The sequence below is a fragment of the Syngnathus typhle genome, linkage group LG20 (genome assembly GCF_033458585.1).
Source record: "Syngnathus typhle isolate RoL2023-S1 ecotype Sweden linkage group LG20, RoL_Styp_1.0, whole genome shotgun sequence".
In the NCBI taxonomy this organism is placed as follows: Eukaryota; Metazoa; Chordata; class Actinopteri; order Syngnathiformes; family Syngnathidae; genus Syngnathus; species Syngnathus typhle.
In genome coordinates this window covers 5,709,590-5,732,329 of record NC_083757.1, presented here as the reverse complement: position 1 = coordinate 5,732,329, position 22,740 = coordinate 5,709,590, and the positions used below count along the sequence as shown (strand labels likewise).

Genomic DNA, 22,740 nt, shown 5'->3' with positions numbered 1-22,740 from the left:
CCTTTGTCCCTCATCTGGATTTAGGACCGTTCCGCGACCACTGACGAGGGCGTGTCCGGAGGAGAATCTTTGACTGTGGCCGTCGGACAGTCAGAGACGTGAGTCATCTTATCCATCACTTTTTTAAAAAAATACTATTTTACGTCTGTACGGCGACCTTGAGTGCTTTGAAAGACGCCGTATCAATCAAATGTACTGCTATGATTACTCGACGATAAAGTCTGCCGTTTGGAGTTGCATCCTTTTTTTCTGAAATAGTGCCGGGTTCGCGACGTTACATGGCTTTGCCTTGGCTGGCTTTGTCCTCAGTTTTAGAGCTCTTGTCTTTTTTTGTGTTTCAGTATGTTGGGTTTGCCGTTTCAATCTCCATCTAATCGGAGACAAGACACCACACCATGGTGGCGTTTGGTATTGCTCCTCTTTATTGTTCCTTGCACACTCACACACATGCGCTTTTTGGTTTTGGTCACTCACACACTCACACAGTCAAACGTGGGAATCGAACTCACGGTGTCGGCACCAATGTTCCCTCTTATCTTTCAAGTGTATAGTGTAAGTGTAACAAATAAATGAAGAAAACCAGGAATAGAAAAATAATTAGATAGATGAATGAATAGATAGATCAAACAATCAATCAATGAAATATTGTCAATAATTTACCGACCGACACCAGAGCTGTCCCATCTCGTTGCCGCAAACAAGGTCAAAACCAACGTCAAGTGGAAAGAAAACTTCACGTCACTTGGCTAAACACAAAATACGGCATTAGACGCAGAACAAACAACATGTACAGCTAGGCACATTCATACGTAGAAAGTAAGAATAGAATGATAGCACAAAAAAGTCAACACAGTTGGATGTCAAATGACAAGTGGTTCGAGATTAACCAAAGCACTCAGAAACTGATCGGCGAACCACCAAAGCGCAAGGTACGCATCGGATGTACGCGCACGCGCTTGATCGAGTTGAAAGCGTTTGCAAGTCGTTCGCTCCGTCGGGGGAGAGGCAGAGACAGAGAGACGCCGCCGCCGCCTGTGACGTCGTTTGCGCTCAGTTTGTTCAGATACGCTGGGGCTCCATTCTGGCGGTGGTCCCGATGCTCCTCTTGGTCGTGCTTGTCATCCAAAACATCGTCTTCTTCCACTTGAACAGGTACGTACGTACGCACGCACGCACGCACGCCCCTCCCCCCCACCAACACACACACGCACACGCACGCACGCACACACACGCACACACACGCACGCACACACACACACACGCACACACACACACACACACACAGGATGGCAACTTCATGTATACCCTTTATGTGTTCCAAGGCCTCAGGACATCGTCAAAGAGTTGGGCGAGCTGGTGGCGACTTTGCCCAACAGCATCCCGGACCAGAACTGCACCGACTTAGCCTGTCACTGGGCGGCGCTGCAGACCGCATTGGCACAGCTGAAGGCAGGTCAGACCGCATTGGCAGAGCTGAAGGCAGGTCAGGAGGCATTGGCAGAGCTGAAGGCAGGTCAGGAGGCAGGTCAGACTGCATTGGCAGAGCTGAAGGCAGGTCAGGAGGCAGGTCAGACGGCATTGGCAGAGCTGAAGGCAGGTCAGGAGGCAGGTCAGACGGCATTGGCAGAGCTGAAGGCAGGTCAGGAGGCAGGTCAGACGGCATTGGCAGAGCTGAAGGCAGGTCAGACGGCATTGGCAGAGCTGAAGGCAGGTCAGGAGGCCGGTCAGACGGCATTGGCAGAGCTGAAGGCAGGTCAGGAGGCCGGTCAGACGGCATTGGCAGAGCTGAAGGCAGGTCAGGAGGCAGGTCAGACGGCATTGGCAGAGCTGAAGGCGAGTCACACCGCAATTCACAGCGACCTGGAGGTGGGTCAGAGCCTGCTGGCCAAAGTCTGGGAGGAGATTCGCAGCAACAAAGGGCTTCTGAATCAGATACTGAAAGACCTAGAGACGAACTACAAGAACATATCTCAGGTGATGTGGGCATTTCAGGACTTAACGTCCCTCCCTCCTTCCTCTTACACACAAACTGCTATCTCCTTTGAATAAGAACAAAAGTATTGTTGAAAGATGCAAACAAAGTGTCCCAGTTGGAGATCTCATTTCAGTTCTTTCAAACGCTTGGTGCGCAGGAGCTGTCACAAGAGAAAGAGGAGTTACACAACTTCAGTTTGGCTTTGTCCAGCCTGCAGCATGGTAGCTAGCGAGCGAGCGTGTCCAGTTTGTTTAAAGCGGGCATCTATTTTGCGCTCTCACTTTTTGTTGTTTTTTTTTGCTTCAGGTCTCCTGCCTAGAGACTGCAGTGACGTCATGGCGGCGGGAAAGTCCCAAAGTGGAGTCTATTCCATCTTTATTGGGTCCGACAGCTTCGAGGCTTACTGCGACATGTGGCAGGATGGGGGAGGCTGGACCGTAAGTGCTTGACCCCCCCCAAAATAACACCCCAAAGTTCCCCTCGTGATGCCTCCCCCAATAAAGTTGGCAATTTTCTTCAATGCTGAACGTCCAGTTGGCCAGTCATGCTCGTTTGCTCCGCTGATGGTATGCGTGTGTGTTTGCAGGTGATCCAGAGGAGAAAGGACGGCTCCGTTGACTTCTTTCGGGGTTGGAACGACTATCGAAAGGGCTTTGGAGACCTCGCCGGAGAGCACTGGCTCGGTCTGAAACAAAGACATCCTTCTTGTTAAGTTTTTGTGGTTTGCGTGACGTGACGTCGCCGCCGACTTTGCGTGTTTGCAGGACTGCAAAACATCCACGCTCTGACGGCCTCGGGCGCTTACCAGTTGCGGATCGACTTGACCACATACGACGGCCGCAATTACTACGCTCTCTACAACAAATTCTCGGTGGGCCAGAACTCGCTGGACCCCGAAAAGGACGGCTACCCGCTGCTTGTGAGCGGCTACTCTGGAAACGCAGGTAGCGACTCCCGCCAGGGATCACACTCCAGAGCCTTCCCCCCCTGCGTGTGCTCAAAAGCAGGTTTGTGTGCTTTGCAGGCAATAAATTCAACCTTTCTGGGTTTAAGTTCACCACCAAAGACCGCGACCAAGACCACAGGGGTGGCAATTGCGCCGACGAACGGAAGGGCGCTTGGTGGTACGGCGCCTGTGCCTTCTCCAACCTGAACGGGTTGTACAAGGCAACCGGCACCTGCGACGAAACCAATGCAGTCTGGTATGATTTGGGGGGATCAGACACTAAATGCCTGAGATTCGTGGAGATGAAGATCCGGCCCAGAAAGTGAGCGGTCAGCCGGCGGAGCCTGGGAACGGCATCCCCGTAGGTTCACAAATGTGTGTCGGATTTGGCCCGGGCAAATGGGCTCAAGTGCAATTCCGAATTTCACCAGAAGGTTGACGCGACAAACACCTGACAAACGGTTAGTTGGAAGTTAGTTCCTCAAAATGAAGTCTTATTAAAAAGCAGTTCGGCGCTGTTGCAGTTCCAGATTTCACCAGCAGACGGTGCCAAATTTAGACTGACGTGACATGTTAAATCCGTCGTAAGATTAGTCGAAGTTATTGACTCGGGAAACACAATCTGTTTTGAAGTACACACACACGCACACACACACACACTCACTCACTTTTGGATCATTTTAGGATGTTTTGCTTTGCTATCATAAAATCCCTTACATCTGTTAACATAAGGAGTGGCCATAAGCATCAACATGTATTCAATATGGATGTTTTAGTCATACATGAATGTATTCTCACGCAAGTAATCATCGTTTAGTTATGTTGTGTTGAATATCTTTGAAGTGTTTTAGTAGTTAAGTTGCATTTTCTTTTCTTTTCTGGAACCAAAATTTGGATTTTGGGAACGAGGCCAACTGATTACTCCACCCATTCCAGCAATTTATACCCTCAGTCTCCTTTTTGTCCCCTCCCTTTACGAAGGTTGAGTTTTATAATCCAAAGAGGTTTGCGACGGCATCATTCTCGCTTGAATGAGAAATGGCGAGTGGAATTGTCGTCGTTTGTGCGAACGATTGAAATGTGTCACTTTTTTCCCTTATCCATTAAACTTTCTCTTGATAATCCTTTGATTTGATGATGTTTTTTTTCACGTATATTTTACGATGTGGAGCGAATCGGAATTCGAACAAAAAATTCTATAGGTGTTTTTGTTTTTGCTTCGGTTGTCCAACAAAATTCGGAGGTTGAATTTTTTTTGCTGCTAAATTTAAAAACAAAAGGCACATTTTTTAAATGAACTCTCAACGAATTCGGTTGAATGATATTTTTTGAACACATATAAAAAGAAAGATCAACTTACAATCAAGAATAACTATTAATAACATTGTTTTTCAGTCTGTAAGAACAGATTCAATGTGCATCACTTTGCCTGAAATTAAAAAACATTTTTTTTTTTCAAACTATAAACATTCTTGACCATTTTATGCTGAAAAAAACAATACAATAAAATAATGTCGCGGCGATCGGCAGCTGACTGTGCGTATATATATATATATATATATATATATATATATATATTCTGACAGGCCGCAAGGAACAAGTTCAGCTTCCTGGTCATGCAGCTCTCAACACTTGGTGTTATGAACAACATCTTTCACACAAGTAAGTTTCATACCCAAAACATTTTTCTGCACCAAATGTTGACTTGACTTTTGACTTGCAGATGTTTTTGTCTTAGGTCCAGGCACAGACTCATCACTGGTCCCACTCGTCCCACCACTCGGCACCGAGCAGACGACCATCCAACATCTGTTTTACAAATGTTCACTCTGCAAAAGAAATAAAGTTTGATTACAAAGAACACTTGAACTCTTAACTCTTCATTCTCAACTTTAGAAATATCCTAATTAAAAAAACAAACAAATATTTCCCTGATTTTTTTTTTTCCCCCCGCGGTTTTTTTCAGAATTTTTACGGGGATTTTTTTTTTCCCCAGAATTTTAATTTTTTTAAATGAGGTGGGTCAAAGCTGAAGGGCTCAGGAAAGGGGTGGGGCAATGAGACTAAAAATCAGATTGGTTGAAAAGGAGGCGTGGCTATGCAAACGAAGAGGCCTGTGATTGGTGGGAGGAAATGTGGGCGTGGTATCGTCAATCTGCAGCAATTTGCGTGGTTATGCAAATTCTAGCAGCGCTGTGATTGGTCAGACTGAATTTGGGTAGAGGTAGGAGGCGGGCAAAGTGGCACTTAGGGTTTTTTAAGGCAGTTTTCAGTCCTGAGGTGAGCATTGCCCTTCTTGTCACTGCCATTAACAGAGTCTTTGACTGTTACTCTCCCTCTCACATGACTCAAAGTGACAGGAGTCATGTGAAATGGAGAGTACCAGTCAAAAACCCATGTCCGTGGCAGTGACAGAAGGACAACGCTGACCTCAAGACTGAAGACTGCCTTTGAAAACCTAAGTGCCACTGCAGCAACCACCAAGCATGAACATTTTCAAATGAGCGAAGCAAATTTGCTCATAAAAACACAAAGACTTGCATTCCAGTTGATTAATTTAATGTCAACTATTTCCTTGGCAGCTTTAATAATACACTCTCCTATTTTTAACACTTTATTTAACATCGAATATCACAAACTATGAAAGGACCGAAACAGTAATAGAACACTCAACAAGAGAACATGAAGGACATTTACACCTCCCATCTCACCCGCAAGGCGACCACGATTGTGAGTGATGTGAGTCACCCCGCTCACTCTTTGTTCGAGCTTCTGCCCTCTGGGAAGAGGTACAGAAGCCTGCGCTCCCGCACGACCAGACTCTCAAACAGCTTCGTACACCAGGCTGTTAGGATCCTGAACTCGCTCCCCCGTTCTGCGTAGCGTCTTGTACTTTTACTGTCTGAACTGTCTGTATGCACACTGGCTCTTATTTGTTGTGTTATCTGTTTATTTATTATTTATTATTACTCTTATTATTTATTGTTTGTGCCTTTTTGTTTATGATGTTTTTTACTTTTGCGCTATGCTTGCTGGCTCCGTTTTGCTCCTCTTATTTATTGTGTTATCTGTTTATTTATTATTTATTCATCACTCTTACTATTGATTGTTTGAATTTTTTGCCTTCTTGTTTTTATATTGTGTCGCGTACTTGTATGTCTATCGTGTTATGTGTCTCGTCACCGTGGGATAGAGAAAAACGTAATTTCGGTCTCTTTGTGTGTTGTGACGTGGAGAGATTGACAATAAAGCTGACTTTGACTTTGACTTTGACTTTTGGCGCCTTCTGCGGGAGGTATGTTGTACTGCACTCACTCCACTTATTGCTATGTCTTTTGACCACAACATCTGAAACTAATGGCCTTACCCACTACCTAATTCACCTGAAAACCGTCAAATAACTCAAAGCACGAATTATATCATCTCTACAAAAAAATATTACGTCTCATTAGACTTGTTGATGATCTTCCCTCGTCACCGAAGGGATAATATACTCCAAATAAAAAAGAAGAAAACACAACATGCAGTACCTTTCGAAAATATGTCCAAGTAGACGATCAGCAGCCGACGTGGAGCCTCCATCATCTTTAGCGTGGAAAACACAAAACAACATGCAGGACAAACGATTTTTCCTTGATTAACGTTTGATCGACAGCCGAGTGCCAGTTGTGGGCGGGGTCGCTGACAAGCCAAGCCACCTTTGTTGATATTTTTCTACGATAGCTAGCTAGCTAGCAACAAACAAACTCGAGGAGCTCGTCTCATAATGATGGTCCTGCATATTTACATGTAAACGGAAAATAGAGAGCATAAAATTGTTTGCAATACTTATTCAAAACAGTTAGTACTCACCGGTAGAGCTTGCGGTAGAGCTACGGTAACCGAGAAGGCTAAATTCAAAGGGAAACCAAACGCGTTCTTGCCAAGATTCCTTGTATTGACTTGTCACTGACGCAGCAGTTTCAAACTTTAATATTTGTCTCTCATGAAGAGAAAATAAGAAGTAGTTTCAAGAGACCCTTTTAATAATAGTCACTTTGCACACCTCTATTGGGTCATAGTTGCCCATTCTTCCTTGCGGAGTTGCACAAATTCAATCTAATTGTTGTTGTCACTTGCTGTGAATAAAAATAAACTGCAATAATAAAGTTAACTCGCTTAAGTCTGTTTCAATTTTGGACTTCATTTAATTGTCGTTGAACAGTTTCTGTCATGACTGGTTTGTCTTAAAAATCACGTTCCACAAATGACGGCAATCTGGCTGACATCGCAGAATTTCAGGCGTCTTCAGGCGCTACTCTGTTGCCATCTCCTGGTCAGTATGGGAAATGCAGCCGGTTCTTCGGTCAGCTTACATTTTTTCTTCTACGTATATTTTATATTATTGCTACACAGAGAACAAAGAGAAAACTTCAGTCTGACACAAAGTAGGCCTTTATTGATATCGTATCAATACAATCAAGTACTTGTAGATTTTTGATAAGCAGGAGGGAAAAACAATTCCAAAATCAGAATGAGTGCATTTTATACTCACATTTTACTGCGCGAAAAGAAACGCAATAGCCTTGTGTGAAAAAAAAATCTAATAAATGTATACATTGTACATTACACAAATAATAAAATCTCCACAAATAATCCTCAACAAACATAACACTAGGATGCTAACTACATACTGTAAATTCTATTAACTCAACAATGTTGTTGTTAAAGTTAAATCCCAATTATAGATTCTTGGCTTCGGTGGTCAGTTTTGGCATCCCTATTAAATTATCATAAATGTATAAATATCATTAATTTCATGTGCAAATGGGAATGGCCGTGTAATTATCAAATGCAACTAAAACAAAAATCCCTTCAAAACCGAAGCAAAGTATTATATATATATATATATATATATATATATATATATATGCGCATAGTGTGATAAGATGGCACTTATTGTCACTGCACACTCTGCAAGCAAGTGACATTGTCTACAAAACACAAGGACAGAGAATAATAACCACACATAATTCACATCACCATTTCATACGTCCAAAAATAGAAGGCTAGCAAAATAAGCCAACATACAGTACATCACGAGCCTTGAACTGCCTTGCAGACTCACGTTACAATAATGACTCATAGCATTTGCTTGTTTGCGTTATGGAGACAAACTGGACAGATACAAGTGCATTTTTTTTTTTTAAACGTTAAAAGAAGGCAGAAATGCAAACAGAGCATGTATCTTTATCTTGAAGGCTTCAATCAGCAGAAACGAGTACAGACTGACTCTCTGGCCCACCCACCTGACAAAGAAATCTGCCAGTGGGTTTGTTAAAAATGACATAATTTGCATTTCACAACCTGCAGGGTTCAGACTCCCTTTACAAGTTCACAGAGTCGACGTGGAATTATTTGCATTTGCGGCTCGCTCTACTTTTTGTTCTGAAACATCTTGTCAACTTTGGAAGCAGTGACTCGACAAAAAAAGCCTTCAATCAAATGCATAAATTCCACAACTCTACTTTCTCTGGCACCAAATGACGAAATGTGTAAACACGATTGACACATCGTCAATTACATGAATATAGCCATGGGATGTCAAGTGTTTGCTGTATATTGAGATTGCCTTTTTTTGGATAGTTCAATTCAATAAATTAAGTAAAAAGAAAAAAAAAGTTTCAAATGTAAGAAAGCAACCATGAGAAAACTGGATTAAAGTAATTTAGCACAAATGAATGTGATGTTCCATTTTTTTTTAACTTGTATGTTGTAGTGATGCTAACTCGGCCAGGATTGTCATTCATGAACGAACACAAATTTGCCATCTCTCTTAAATGTCAGGTGATTTTGGTCCTGTCGGCATGTGGCATCGAACGATTTGAGTTAAGGCACCCAACAGTCTGACTAAATTAAACAACAATGACAAAAGTAATAACAAACAACAATAATTAACATTAAAAAATATAACAACCCCAAAACACATTTGAATGACAACAAAGCAAACGACACTGAATAAAATTCCTTCCTCCCCCTTTTGAAATGCTCGACTTTCTCTTTCTTGGCTGTAAAGCAGACAAAAACAATGACAGGAATATTAACTGTACTGATAATTTTATTGTTTTGGGAAATGAGTATGGCTCCAAGTATTTTAGGTTTTGGTCTGCTCCGAGGAGCTCATGGTTGGAATCCAGCGGAAGGTTATGTGGGGCAGAGCAGGAATCCTGAGAACGAGGAGTGGATGTACTCGGTGGAGTAGAGACCGTTGGCCTGATCCGAGGGCATCTGGATCCAGACCTTGTCGCCTTCTTTCAGCTCGAGGACAGCACTGCCGGACGCCTGGTCCATGTAGCCTTTCTTGTATTCATCGTAGGTGTAAGTAGCTGGTACATTGTTCTTGTACAAGGCTACCCACAAGCTAGTTCCCTTCACATGCACGTGATACGCAAAGTAGTAGACACCCGACAGGGGAGCAGTGAAAATGCCGCTAGCGGGATTGTAGGCATTTTGTCCGTTGTACAGAGTCCGGTCAAATATTATTGGCATTCCGGAGGGAGGGAAAGGCTTGGAGAGGATGGCCGTGAAGGCCGGCGCTAACGAGGCAGAGAGCGGAACTTGACTGTACGCCGGACCCTTGCGGTCTCCCGCCACTTCCCCCCCTTCCAGCTCGGAACCTGTTGGACCCGCAACGACTGTTTGGCCATTTCCCGGAAGACCTGGGGGACCCGGCGGCCCCGGTGGGCCGGGGTTACCGTTAAGTCCAGAAGGGCCTGGTTTCCCCGGAGGACCTTGGGGACCAATAGGCCCTTTCTCCCCCACTTTACCCAGCCCTGGAAGCCCTGGTAGTCCAGACTCACCCTTCAAGCCAGGGGCCCCCTGTGGTCCCATGGGACCCATAGGCCCCTGAAGGCCAGGGATGCCTGATTGGCCCCTGGGGCCAGGTGTTCCCATAAATCCAGCCTCACCTTTAGGTCCCTGAAGACCTGTCAGCCCGGGATTACCTGGGAGACCGATATGTCCTGCTTCACCTTTGGGCCCAGGTTTTCCAATTGCTCCATTTGGACCAGGTAGTCCTTTGTCTCCAGGTATACCAGGTCTTCCTGCATTTCCATTTGGACCTTGGTCACCTCTGAGGCCAGGCAGCCCTGGAGGTCCTTGGGGCCCGAGTTCTCCCTTGAGTCCTGGCATGCCATGTTTTCCAGGTAGTCCCATGGGACCGTGGAGTCCAGGGGGTCCTGGTTGTCCATTAAGACCTTGTTCGCCAATTGGACCCACCATTCCTTGCTCTCCTTTGTCTCCAGGTAGACCAGTCAACCCAGCATGGCCCTTTTCTCCTTTGGGTCCACTCAAGCCAGGTTTTCCAAAACCTGGAGTACCTGGAAACCCTGGGGAACCCCTGAGGCCTTGCTCACCTTTTTGACCTATGTGACCTGGTGCTCCTGGCGTTCCATCAACTCCAGGCTTCCCTATCCCAATAGGACCTGGTTGGCCTTGTAGACCTGGAAGCCCAGCCTCTCCTGGTTCCCCTCGATCCCCTGGAAGTCCCTGATCACCTTTAGGGCCGAACAGTCCAGGCAAACCCTTTGGTCCGGGTTTGCCAATGCCTGGAATACCAGGTGGTCCTGCACTACCTTTCAACCCAGGGGGACCCCTTATACCAGGGGGCCCCGGTGTCCCGTGTCCATTCTCACCTTTAATGCCACGCTCACCTGGAGAACCAGAAATACCTTTTAATCCTGGTTCTCCCCGACTACCAGGCGGGCCCCTAACACCTGGAAGCCCAGGTTTCCCATTCAAAGACAGACCAGCAGGTCCTGGAAGTCCCGGCTGTCCCGGTTGACCCCTCAGGCCCGGTTCACCACGAGGACCAACCTCGCCATTAGGTCCTGGCATCCCCTTTGGTCCAATCTTTCCTGGTAGTCCTGGGAGTCCTGGTTTACCAATCCCTGGAAAGCCAGGAGGCCCTTGAGGACCAGGCTGCCCGTTGAGGCCGGGGTTCCCAAGTCCAGGTTTTCCTGGAATTCCTGGAGGACCGGGTGGTCCTCTTGGTCCGGGTTTGCCTTGGGGCCCTGGCTCTCCCTTTACATCTACCATGGGTGGCCTGTCTAAAAAAAAAAAGAAAAAAGAATGAAATAATTAAAAAAAAAAAGTTAATTAGTTAATTAAACATGCAACTTTTAAGCTCATAATTGTACCTATAAAATTGACATTTTTAAAAACCAAGACCAAAACGTAAAAGGCCAGAGATCCAAACTGTTCTTTTCATCAACAATGACGAGATTGACTTAATGTTGTACACACTACGTACAACCGCTAGATGGCAGTAAAGGAAAAGTATTTGTCTGACTCATACATTGATCATATATTTGATCACTATTGTAAACGCTATCTTTGAATGGTGGTGGTGGGGACGAAACAAAGGGAATCGTGGAAATCATTTTCATGGCCCTGATAATGATTTTGACAATAACAAAGCACAATTTAGGGATTACTGTATTCTAACCTGACTAAACGGAATTGTATTTCTTCCACGAACCCTCCTCCCCCTTCCCTGCTCCATCCCAGAACTCAAGAATGCGAGACAAACAACACAGAAACAGCATCCAGATGGCTACTTTGGGTCACTTCTACAAACAAGGTGCACTCAGACCTCCCAAATGCTGGACTGGAGGATTCTGAAAAAAAAAAGCTAACATGCCGATTGCCGCAAAAGGCCAGAGCACAACTCACCGACATAATGTCCCTTGCCCTCTCTGAACGGTGGTCCGACGGGTCCTTTCATCATGGGTTGCATGTACTTCATGTGAGTCATGGGGGGGTAGCCTCCAGCAAGGACACGATCCCCTAGCATCAGGAGCACACAAACAAGGGCCAGCAGCATGGTGGACAGCATCCCAGGCATCCGATGAACTGAAAGAAAATGACAGGTCAAAGATCCACCAGAGATGCTTTTTTTTTTTTATTTTTTTGCTGACAGATGATGTGCGATGCTTACATTAAGCTTGAAACGGTCTAAGCGCCAAAGAAAACAGCTGAAGTGAAAAATTCAACGTTGTGCCTCCTAAGCGAGGAACGGACGGATTAGTCGGCCTTCAGAAGTGTACAGGGGGATAAGAGTTACTAAACAAACACGACTATTAGGGCTTATGAGAGCAGGAAAACCATATGAGCAACAAGGACACACGCAGATTTTCATCTGCATATATTTGGTCAACCTGTGATTTGACGCCGCCGCTGACAAAAAGCCAAGATTCTCTTGACTCGACTTTTTTCAAAGGTGTTTTCATTGCCACATCTGCGCCGAGATCAGGTCTGTTTTATAGCTTGGCGTTCGGTGCCGCCGTGGTCGATTTTTTTCAAGCAACCGCACGAGCTCGACAGTCCAATTCTTGTTTTACAGTCGTTCAATAAAAAACTTTGCCTGGGTCACTGAGCATTTTTAAAGAATTAGTCACACGTCTGCAGCCTCCCCCTGCGACTAAACACCGATCAAACTGAATTGATAGTGAAAGTAAGAATGTCAAGATGGCAGAGATTCCAAGAGAAGTTTTTGGTGTGGCGTTTTTTTTTTAATTTACTGGAAGACTTTCAGGCTGGCTGGCACATAAATATGTCTGGTCTGTGGTTTTGGTCCAAGTGTGATTCATCAGGAGATCCCAGGTACCCGCCACCCCGCCGTCGACTCGCTGCTGAAATCAGCAGCACCGGAGGTGAAGCGACTCGACCTTTATTTTCGGATCTAGACGACGCAGCTATTTCCCCAACCGCAAGGCCGCCGGGAGATAAACGCTACACCCGGGGTGAGGATTCGGTGTCACGTTGAGGAGAAAAGCTGCTGTATTTGAGCGGCGCCTCGATTGGAAGACATTTTTTTTTTTTTTATACATACAGCTATGACCTTGACCCTAATCAACCATGATCACACGCAATAAGTTACGGGTGGTCTAACTGCTAGTCCACCCCAGCTATCCTCATTTAACATAACATTTGTGTCTTGGGAACTTTCAGCACCAGGCGGAGGAAAAAAACACACAAGTCTAGACAAATGCATAATAATGGATTTTACAGTTTGCCGAAGAAAAACAGAAACGGACAAATCCGATCGTTATCAGTCAACGGGGATTTTGAATACGAGCACCATTTTGATGTTCCAATACTTTTGGAGAGGACTACACGTTCCATTTGAATATATTCTATGCTAAAAGGAAAAGACGGCACACCTCGTTTAATGGAGAGGGGAGTCTCATCATACTTTTTTTTGGGGTGGGGGTCGCGTTTCGGATTCCTCCAGGTTAGCAAAAGTTGAGTGGACGCTGATGGAGTGCGTAAATGGAGGCAATTGAAAAGGAAATAGTAAGTGGAGAAGAACGCGTGAGGACAAGGACAGTGTGGAAAAAACAGATGGGGGTCTACTTGAGGGGTTTGGCCTTCTTCGTGACATCATTTGTAATAGCCTCAGTTGAGTACAAAAGCAGATGCGCTATTTTTAAAGACGGTCGAGCAAAAAAGAAAATGATCTGTCGTGGAGCTTTATGAAGTCAGTTGATTCATCGAGTTCATTGGAAGTGGAAAAAGGATGAAGTACAGCCAAGGATGGCTTCCAAGAGGAACGTCCTCATTGCGGTTTTGCTTCTATCAAAGGATTTGCAACGCTGAGCCCGTCGCAAGCCACTAACAACATGATGCCGTGTTAGCTAACCAAAGCGCCCTCTGCCGTCTGAAACAGCCTCGCATGTGCCAAGCAAACAAAAACATGGAAGGAAAGAACATTTTTTTTCAGCTTGAAATGGAAAGAAAGGGTTTAGTAATCAGTGGTGGGAATCTGAGGCTCAGGCTACTGAACGACATATTGAGCTATTGTTTGATCATTGTTCTATTAGAAGAAGAAGCTGATATCAAGTGACACAAGATGTTCTTGAGTGAAAAAGAATTGACTAAAAAGTGCCATGGGCTTTTCCAAGAATGCCGCAACCAGGAAATGAGCATTGGAGCCTGGGAGCTCTCTGCAGGGCCGTCCGTGAGCGGAGGCGAGCCAAAATGCATCCTGCGCAAATCGTATTACACCGCTGCCAATCAAAATACAGCAGGATTTTGTTTTTATGATTCATTCGCTTCAGAAAGTTTGACTAAAACCAAAATGTACAAAATCCAAAGCAAGATTTTCTATAGGAAGTCATGTAAATTCAATTAATCCGCGCCAGACAGTTCACAATATGAACAATACATTAGACATATTGATATAAAAAACTAAACTTGCAGTCGCTGTCAAACTATTTTGCATTCAATCGATTAATTAATCAGTCAAAGCTAAGCTAGCACTTTATTTTGAAACTCAGAGTTCACTGCCATATGTAGCGCATTGAGCTCAAATTCGTCTTCGCCCTTAAATCCTTATTATTATTCTTTCTCGTTGAGGTCTAAGAGAAACTTGCTGAAATAACTTCCAGTCGGAATGGAAATTCAATGAGCTGAATCCCAGTTGAGCTCCATTAGCTGTTGATTGGCCTTCTTTTGATTGATCACTTTGTTAAAAGGCTGCCGACCACAGCTTTAGTCTCCAGGAGAAAAGAACCCACAAGACCCCCCCCCCTCCCCCCCATCCAGCTCACACGCAGGAGGGGCTCCTGCACCTCCCATCAGGGTCAGTGGACGACTTTATTAGCTCTTCGCTATAGAATACTTTACCAGCACTGGCTTCACTCCTTCCAAACTCATTCGCATGCTCGGAACATAAACTCGTAGTACAGTACACGTTTTTTCTCGTGGAAATGCACCAAAAGACAAATTATTTATTGTTGATTCACTGCTGATTGTTTTCTTGATATCAAATGGAGACAGAGAGTGTTGAGATTGCCAGAAGCAATAATTAAACTCTGCTCAACACAGAGGAGGAAGCAAAAGTGTGTGACCAAAAAGTTGCCTTGACGCAAATGGTGACCGGGTTTATCGTCCCCCCGCTGTGTGATTTATGACTTTGCTCTTCTATTCAAACCAGATCTCCATATTTGATTTCTCGCCACAGCGGAGCCATCTGGAGATACGCAACGGGGTGTTTTCATTTGTTATGTTCGAGATCAAAATCTAAAAAAAAAAAAAAGTCCATCAACGAGTTATCAGTGCATATTTGTAAAATTATTCTCAAGCAGCAAAGATGTTGCACGTATGTTGCAGCTGCAAACTCGAAATAACCGGGACAAAATGTGTCTGGGTTTTCTTGCCAGAATGTCATATTTGACTGTTATTCATCTACGAAAGCATAAAAAAAAAAAAGGAATTTAATGACTACAAAATTCCCATAATTGTGCTGCTTTGAATGAACTCGGTGCGCTTGTTTACCTGGCTCATGGAATTCTTGCAGCGCCGCCAAGAGCCAATAAAAAAAATGCACAGGCTCTCCAAGGCTAGACACGATAATAACCTGGTCGTTTTAAAACACTGACATTGGGGGGGGGGGGGGGGGGGGGGATTTCAAATCCTGTTGCGGTGACGGAAGAGAGCTGTTTGCTTGACGCGTTCATCATCGAACGCAACTTGGCAAGACGCTCCGCCCGGCAGCGTTTGATGCGAAACATATTCACTCAATCCTCTGTTATCCATTTACAGCTCGTGCTCAAACATCTCCGGGATGGATTTAAAAGTCTGCGCCCGGGGAGGAATGCGACCCTCAAGCACTGTAAAAACAACCAACTACTAATCTTCACTTTGAACTTACTGCCTCTGCTCCCACTTCACACTTCTTGACTGCCCATCCGTTTATCACCTGTCAATCAAATCCCCCCCCTCCGATCGGATCGCCATGACGTCATAGGAAATATCGCTAATTATTAAATTGGTCATTCGCCGGGATCAGGTTTGGGCGCGCTGTCACTCTTCATTGCTTTGCGGTGGTGCTTTACCGCAAACACAGAGAGGGGTATTTTTTTACAAGGATCTTTGCGGAGGGAGTAATAAATATTAATTTTTATAAGACTGGGAAGGAGACGCACTTCCTCTTCGGCTCAGTTTAAGAAGTTAATCCAGATGACGTGATGGTGAATAAATCACTGGTCTGAGTTTATTGCGCGGATGTCACTCAAAGGGGGAATTGCAATTCCCTTTTATGGGATTTTTCCAGATTATTCATAAAGAATTTTCGGGAAAAAAAAATTGAAAACATGCGTATATGTTAAAAACCTGCTTGGGTCCCTGACAGTGTGAACATTTTGTTTTTTGTTTTGTTTTGCAGAGTCAATCCCTGACCTCGCCTTGAGATACAAGTTTAATTTGTACTGTGACCACGCTTGTAACTCCAAACACCCATCTCAAACTATCATTCATGGATAAATTGGTCTGCTTGGAGCAGCCAACCGTTCAATCTCGCTCAGGCCGCTCTTATCTCAACTCACTACTGTATTCAGATAAAAAAAAAATGAATCACTTCAGAAGCTTCCAAAAGCAAATCAGGATTGGATTCTCTCTGTCATCAATCTGAATGTAAAATAAAATAAAAACCAGGTGAGCGCATGCATCATCTCATTCCTCCAAACTGCCGCCCGAGTCACAAAATATTAATCCGCCACCAAACGTGACGTCATGCAAAACGCTCAACACCGACTGCCGTGTGTTTATTGTCACAGTCGCGGGGGGGAAAAAAAAATTAACCAGTCTTTTCAGCCGCACTTGTTTTTTAAAGCCCCTCTCAGGTCTCCACATTAGTCCTGATGAAACTGATGTGGGTCTTCAAACTGCTACCAGATGGAGAACTTGAGACCTTCCCAATTTAGCAATGCCAGGGTGCAATAACTTCATCAAAAAATGACTGATCTGTGCTCCGAGTGGACTTAAAAAAAAAAAAAAAACACTCATCGGGAGACATGCAGTCAAATTGAGGAAGCTAAGATGCTGAAGCTTTAGCGACGTCTCCGTATTTGCACTTGGCCAGCTATGTTAACACAGCTCGTGGTATGAGAGTTGTGTTTAGATGGCTTTACGCAGCCCCCTCATCCAAGAGCAGTACAAATAGACCCAAACGTCGGAATAACACTTGCGGGAATGCAAGGCGGCATAAAGTGCTTGTTGGTTTTGGATGAAGATTTGAGATGCGAGGCTGACGGATAAACTCGCCCCCGTGTTGCTGTGAACATGCTTGTCACGTTGCTGTTTTCGCTCCTCCCCCTTGTGTCTTCGCTTTGGAGAATGTATTACAACGTCTGTGGTTTCTAATCGTACGACTTTAAAAAAAAGCACTTTTCAATAATGGCTGCTTGCTCCCCACTTGTGCGTGTACAGTGATCCCTCGCTACTTCGCGTTTCGTTTATCGCCGCTTCACTACATCACGGATTTTTTTTTCCAAATTAAAAAAACATTTAAGAGTCAAAATAAAACTTCTAAATTGAGGAAACATGTGTCTAACCTTTAAGACAATGTAGTATTGCTCCAAATGTTTGTTTACATTCCTTTAGAAGTCCGTTGTCGCATGTTAGCACGATCAGGAATTAGCATCTTTCCGCTAACTCGTTAGCCTGCCCAGTACTTCTTGTCGGTGACGGTACTTCGCGGATTTCTCGTATCGCGGGTGGTTTTTGGAACCGATTATCCGCGATAAATGAGGGATTACTGTATTTGTCGAATGTGTGCCTGAGACCAACTCAAATGGCGTCGCGCAAGCTAACTGCTACAATTTGCTTATCACATAAACACAGATGTGTAATCACGTCTCGACCGATAGGGGAGACAAAAGCCCCGGCATCTGGGTTCACATGAGGATCTTGCCAATGCGGATTTTCTTGAGTGCTTCTTTTCTTGTTCTGCCGACCAGATGATTCAGCCAAAGAAATATCACATTGCATTATTTTGTCTGGTTGTCTGTAGTGTCTGTGTGTTTTTATCGTCTACCCTCCCTAACAAAATGCTCGCTGCATTGATTGATGAAGGCAAGTTAAATTCCAACATTCATCCTGAATGACAGAGAGAGAGAGAGAGAGAGAGAAAAAAAATACTTGAGGAGTTTCTCCACGTGAAGTAAATTAAGCCTTCCCGGCAGAAGCAGTTGGAGCAAATGATGAGCAATAGCCGCTTGGAGACTTCCATGAACTTTTGTCATCACTGCTACCGGGAGAGGCGTCTTGTAGATTTAAAAAAAGAAAATAGAAGAGTGACTGGATCTGGTATTTTGAAAAACTGAATGAGAATGTTATGAACGACTTAGCTGATTGCTGCAGCTTTGAGGTATTAAGCCAGTTTATTGCAAAAACGAACCGGGTGTTCCCGAAGGAGGTAAACAAAGAATTGGAGTCGCACAATCCAGGCAAAACGAAACCCACCAATTGCGTGTTTCTCTTGTCAAAGGCTCAAATCGTCGGGCCCGATCAAAGGCGCCACATGCTTCCCAACAAATCCAACGCTCCTCCTCCTGAGTCTCCTTTTTTCTATACTTCATCCTACTCTTGAACTTTTAATTTGTAGGGATAAATACTCTTGATGTATACTCAGCCTAGTGAACACTCCCCCCCTCCCTATTGTTCCCCCTGCTGATTACAGGAAATGATTAGAAGAAAAGCTGCAAAAAAAAAAAAAAAAAGGACTGGTAGTGTTGTACAACGGCCGGCCTAATGCCGAGGAAGGTTGCACAATAAAACATGTTGCTCAACAGGCTCAGTCTGCACAGAGAGCCTTTGGTTTCCGAGCCAAGGCGAGGGAGAAGGAACATCCTGCGGCCGGCCAAGCAACAATCATGGGATATCGTAACGTCTCAAGCTCAAATTGGCTGTTTTCTTAAATTGTCAAACTTCTTCAGCGACTAATTCAACTTGGGGCCACGGTGGGCAGAAATGGCTACACACTTGAAATTGGACAAACCGCCGCGTAATAGCTTATGACAAATCTATATTTTTGAGAAGGAATACCACACAACATGTCCGCCGGTTTACTTTAAAGAATGAATTGGCTTTGTGTTCAAACCTTGGTGGGAGGTGAATTGGAGTCAAGTTGGATTTTAGATGTGGACAAACTCTGTTAGGAGTTGAAGGGCAGACAGAAAGCGATCCGGATAACACAAATGTCACTCGAACATCCATCCACTGCTGAAATAAAAGGGCTTTTTAAAATTATTCCAACAGCGTAACAATTTTTTTTTTCCCAACAAACTGCCTCACATGAGTCTAAATCGGGCTGAGACTTAAACAATAACAAAGTCTGGAGCGTTTCAAATGGTCCCGAAAGACCTGTTTCCAATTTCTTAGCCTCTGACCCGTCTCGAGACGGATCCGTTCAGCCTTCTGCATCCAAAGCGGAATAATAAAAATAAACGTAGGATGAAAAGAGGGATTGTATACAACTCAGGTGCTGACCCCTGTTACGAGTTGGCCGTAAAATGAAGGGCAATGAAGTGAGCAAGCTAAATAAATCTACCTGTGTGGATTTTACGCATGCTAATTTCCATGGCTAACATTAGCCTGTGCACTTTTCTGGGTTTGGTGACTAAAAGCAATGTCTGGCACTAAAGAACACTTTAGTGTGTAAATCAGGATGGAAAGATTGGAAGGACTGGAAGACGTGTGGAAGGAAGTCAAGAAACAAAGCAACGATGAAAGCCTTCCACTTTTTCCTGCTTATGTCTGCTAAGCGAGCCTAGCGATAAGCTTCACAGAGCATGTTGACAAGTCGCCTTTTAGGTGGGAGAGACTTAAGGCTCAAGTCATACTGGGAAAAATGACTCCATTCACTAAAAAACAAATTCAAGCGATTAAATCTGAATGCACTTGGCAGGGAAGTACAAAGTAAAGCTTGACGTGTATTCACGTCAACGGCAGCGAAGGAGTTAATGGAGTCAATGTTTCCATTTCACTTCCGAGCCATTCTTCAGTATCAGCAATAGAATGGAATTAAAAAGCCAATGCATTAATGTGGCTGTAATTACGGGCAAAAAAGTATTCTGTCAGGAAAACGCTTTGAAAGAAAGCATGAGCCTTGGCCGGCTTCTGAAAGCAGGGACATGTTTTCACTCTGGCGGAGTGTGTGCGTGCGTGCGTAAGCGCACGCGCGCATGTGCGTGTGTTAATGGTTTCTCGATGTGTCAAACACGTTTGTGTCGACAGGAAAATAAAACGGCATCCCATTGGAAGATGAAGACGTGTTAATGAGACCGAGTCAATCTCACTGATTTGCAATGGCGGTATTGACTAGAAATGACTTTTCAGGCACTGAAATTATTTTTCCATTTGTTGGGAGCGTCTGAAGTTTCCAAACAAAGCAAATAAGTGCATGCAGGTAGCTACCTCACTTGCAAAATGTTCAGAGCCAGGCTAAGGTATAAACAAACTAAACACCTGCTAAAAACCTCGCAACCACTAGAGGGCGTCCAAGAGCAATTATAGTATATTATTGTTGCTCTTGCATCTTTACCAAACAAATGAACCAGTTGACCTTTTTATGGTAACTTTTCTGGTTCTATATAGTTTTAGCGGGGGTGCACTTATAACACTGCCCTCTTGTGGACTAAAGGTGCGAACGCCGTATTTATTTTATTTATTATTTATTATAAAATGCGGTCAATTCAATTGACTATAAAGTTCTCATTTTGTCCAACAAAGGTGGTCATTTTAATATATTTCTGACTTATTTTGACCCCTCTTTTTAAATGCTTCTTCTGCTATGACATCACTTTCGCATGTTCTATATGTGAAAGCGAAGAAGACGAGTTCATCTGGTTGAAACGTGTGCTTGCACTTTTAGGATTGGCCGCCCGGCGAGCACACATTGGAGAACATGCCAAACAGGTTGCCGTGGTTACGGCACCATACCACAGGTGCGTTTCCGCGACAAAGAATGCGAGTATCATCAAAAGAACAATTCAACACAAGCTCTGAATTACGAGTCAACGCAACGGAGGGTCCTAAAGCCCTTTACTACTGCAGCGAAACTCGATTTCCACATGGAGTGTCATCTCGAGGCATGCAACACACAGGCAGGCGCACATCCAGACGAAACAGACGGAGGCTGCCAATTGTTTTTTGGAAATCACAACTCGAGTCCGCTCACTTTTCCAGCGCTTGTTCCCTTTCTGTTACTCTCATTCTACACTTCTCAAAATTGTGCACTCCCCCCAAAAAAACAACAACAACATAGGAAATATGCAGATGCCTGGGATGTTGTTTTTTTTTTTTTTCCTTTTTAATTTTCCCCCTCACACTCTTGCCGGGACACCTGAGAAGTCAACAGCTTCACCTCCTGTTTGCAATAAACGGATGTCGTTTCAATGGAATGCGGTGGCGCTTGCCAGTGGCGTCCCCGGAGGATGCAGAGAGAGAAGCGGTGTTGAAAAAGAGAAGAGCAAAAAAATAAAATAAGGGCCACGTGTTTGGGGCTTGTTTGTTTCTTCACGTCCGACCAAATAGATACCAAGCGTCACGATGGAATTGAAATGTTCCACCTAATTCAACATCACATGTTTATGGACACTAATTTAAAAGTTTTTGAGGGACAACAGCTGACAGGACAAAACGATGGAGCAGGTTGGAATGGGCTTACCTTTTTCTGCTCAGAGTGTTCAAAGGTGGCAGGAGGAGCAACACAGGTGTGATCTTCAGGTGGATCTTCTCGTCTACCTTCAGCCACGTGTGTCTCCCATGGGATGGGGTGGCATCAGATGTTCAATGAAGCCCCCTCAGGAACCTTAAACTGGTCCAGCGAAGAAGAAGAAGAAAAAAATCAACCACAGGTGCAGCAAACTGCCTTTTAAAAGAGGAAAAGAACAAAATCAATCCATGTGTTTTTTTGGGGCTGAGTGAGAATGTGATGGAGTTGGAGGAAAAAACAAAACAGAGGGGGAAAATCCTCTCTGTGCCCCGTTGAAGGAGTCCAGACGAAGGTCTGGGGAGCACCTTCCCAAACTACGCTCTCCCGTACTCCAGGGTGGAAAGTAGGAGGGAGCAGGGAGAAAGAGAGAGAGGGAGCAAAAAGTGCCAAAAGTCAGACTCTTTGCTGATCAAGCACTCAGGTAGTCCCGAGCTGAAAGGCTGAGGGTCCGATCAGGGTGCGCTCCCACTAGCACCACTTATAACCGGGGGGCCGAGCACCTCGTTGGACCAATCTCCCTGGTTTACTTCCTCGATCCCTCGCAGGCTTATTTTGGGAAAAGACAGACGGGATTGTTCACCCCCCTTAGTACAAAAAGCGAGTGTCTGCGTGCCGGACGACGAGGGGAGTGTGCAGGATGGGGTGGGGTAGCCTTGAGAGGAGGGCCGAAAGGAAAAAAAAGACGTCAAACCTCCCCAGAAATCATCCCAATGCTGCTGGGATTCAATGTGTAGATTTTGGCACTTAGCAAGCCCGAGATGTTAATCCGAAAATCTCCCCGTTTTTTTCTTCCCTTGCCTGCAGCTCCAATGGGCAATTAATAATCTCCCGGCATGACATAACGCTGCATGGGAACCGCCGCAACGCACAGAAGGCCTTTTGTTGTTTTCCTCTCACAGCCCGCTGCTGCTGTTTGCGTATAATTGTTACATGATATCCAAATCTCTCTGGGTTAATCACCCCGAGCGATGCATTCGATAGCCCGGCTCGCCCGCCTAATCGTTCCATCGATTATCTTTTTTTTTTTTTTTTTGGTGATGACTTCATCAAGCAACATCAAATCAGAGCAATTCCCAATCGGCATTTTAGAGCGATTAGCAGGTGGACAAAATACAATAAAAATAATAAATAAATATAACAAAAATAATAAATAAATACATAAACAAATAAATACACAGTGTAGTTCCCAAAAAGTTGGAAGCATATAATCGTTTGAAATATCACAAATTACGATTAAAAAACGATTATCGCCCAAAGGGATAAATGATCAAATGTATTCAA

The 22,740-nt window shown here is 44.5% G+C and overlaps 2 protein-coding genes across 3 annotated transcripts; one reads left to right on the top strand and one right to left on the bottom strand.

Annotated features, from left to right (window-relative positions):
- Positions 1–4,156, top strand: LOC133144128 (fibrinogen C domain-containing protein 1-like). 2 transcript variants are annotated; one of them, XM_061266584.1, is made up of 9 exons: positions 1–98; positions 342–408; positions 1,055–1,152; positions 1,323–1,974; positions 2,133–2,196; positions 2,282–2,412; positions 2,562–2,658; positions 2,740–2,919; positions 3,000–4,156. In XM_061266584.1, exons 2-9 carry the CDS (start codon positions 343–345, stop codon positions 3,245–3,247), a joined length of 1,536 nt encoding a protein of 511 aa, XP_061122568.1. In that variant the 5' UTR covers positions 1–98; position 342; the 3' UTR covers positions 3,248–4,156. The 2 variants fall into 2 exon arrangements, with proteins under 2 accessions (XP_061122568.1, XP_061122566.1); XM_061266582.1 differs by having other exon boundaries at positions 20–98; positions 342–929.
- Positions 4,157–7,337: 3,181 nt separating this feature from the next.
- col8a2 (collagen, type VIII, alpha 2) lies at positions 7,338–22,088 on the bottom strand. The gene is made up of 3 exons (XM_061266580.1): positions 21,412–22,088; positions 11,634–11,813; positions 7,338–11,008 (listed from the first exon to the last, which is right to left on the bottom strand). The coding sequence occupies exons 2-3, from the start codon at positions 11,803–11,805 to the stop codon at positions 9,105–9,107; spliced, it is 2,076 nt and encodes a 691-aa protein (XP_061122564.1). The 5' UTR covers positions 11,806–11,813; positions 21,412–22,088; the 3' UTR covers positions 7,338–9,104.
- Positions 22,089–22,740: the final 652 nt, after the last annotated feature.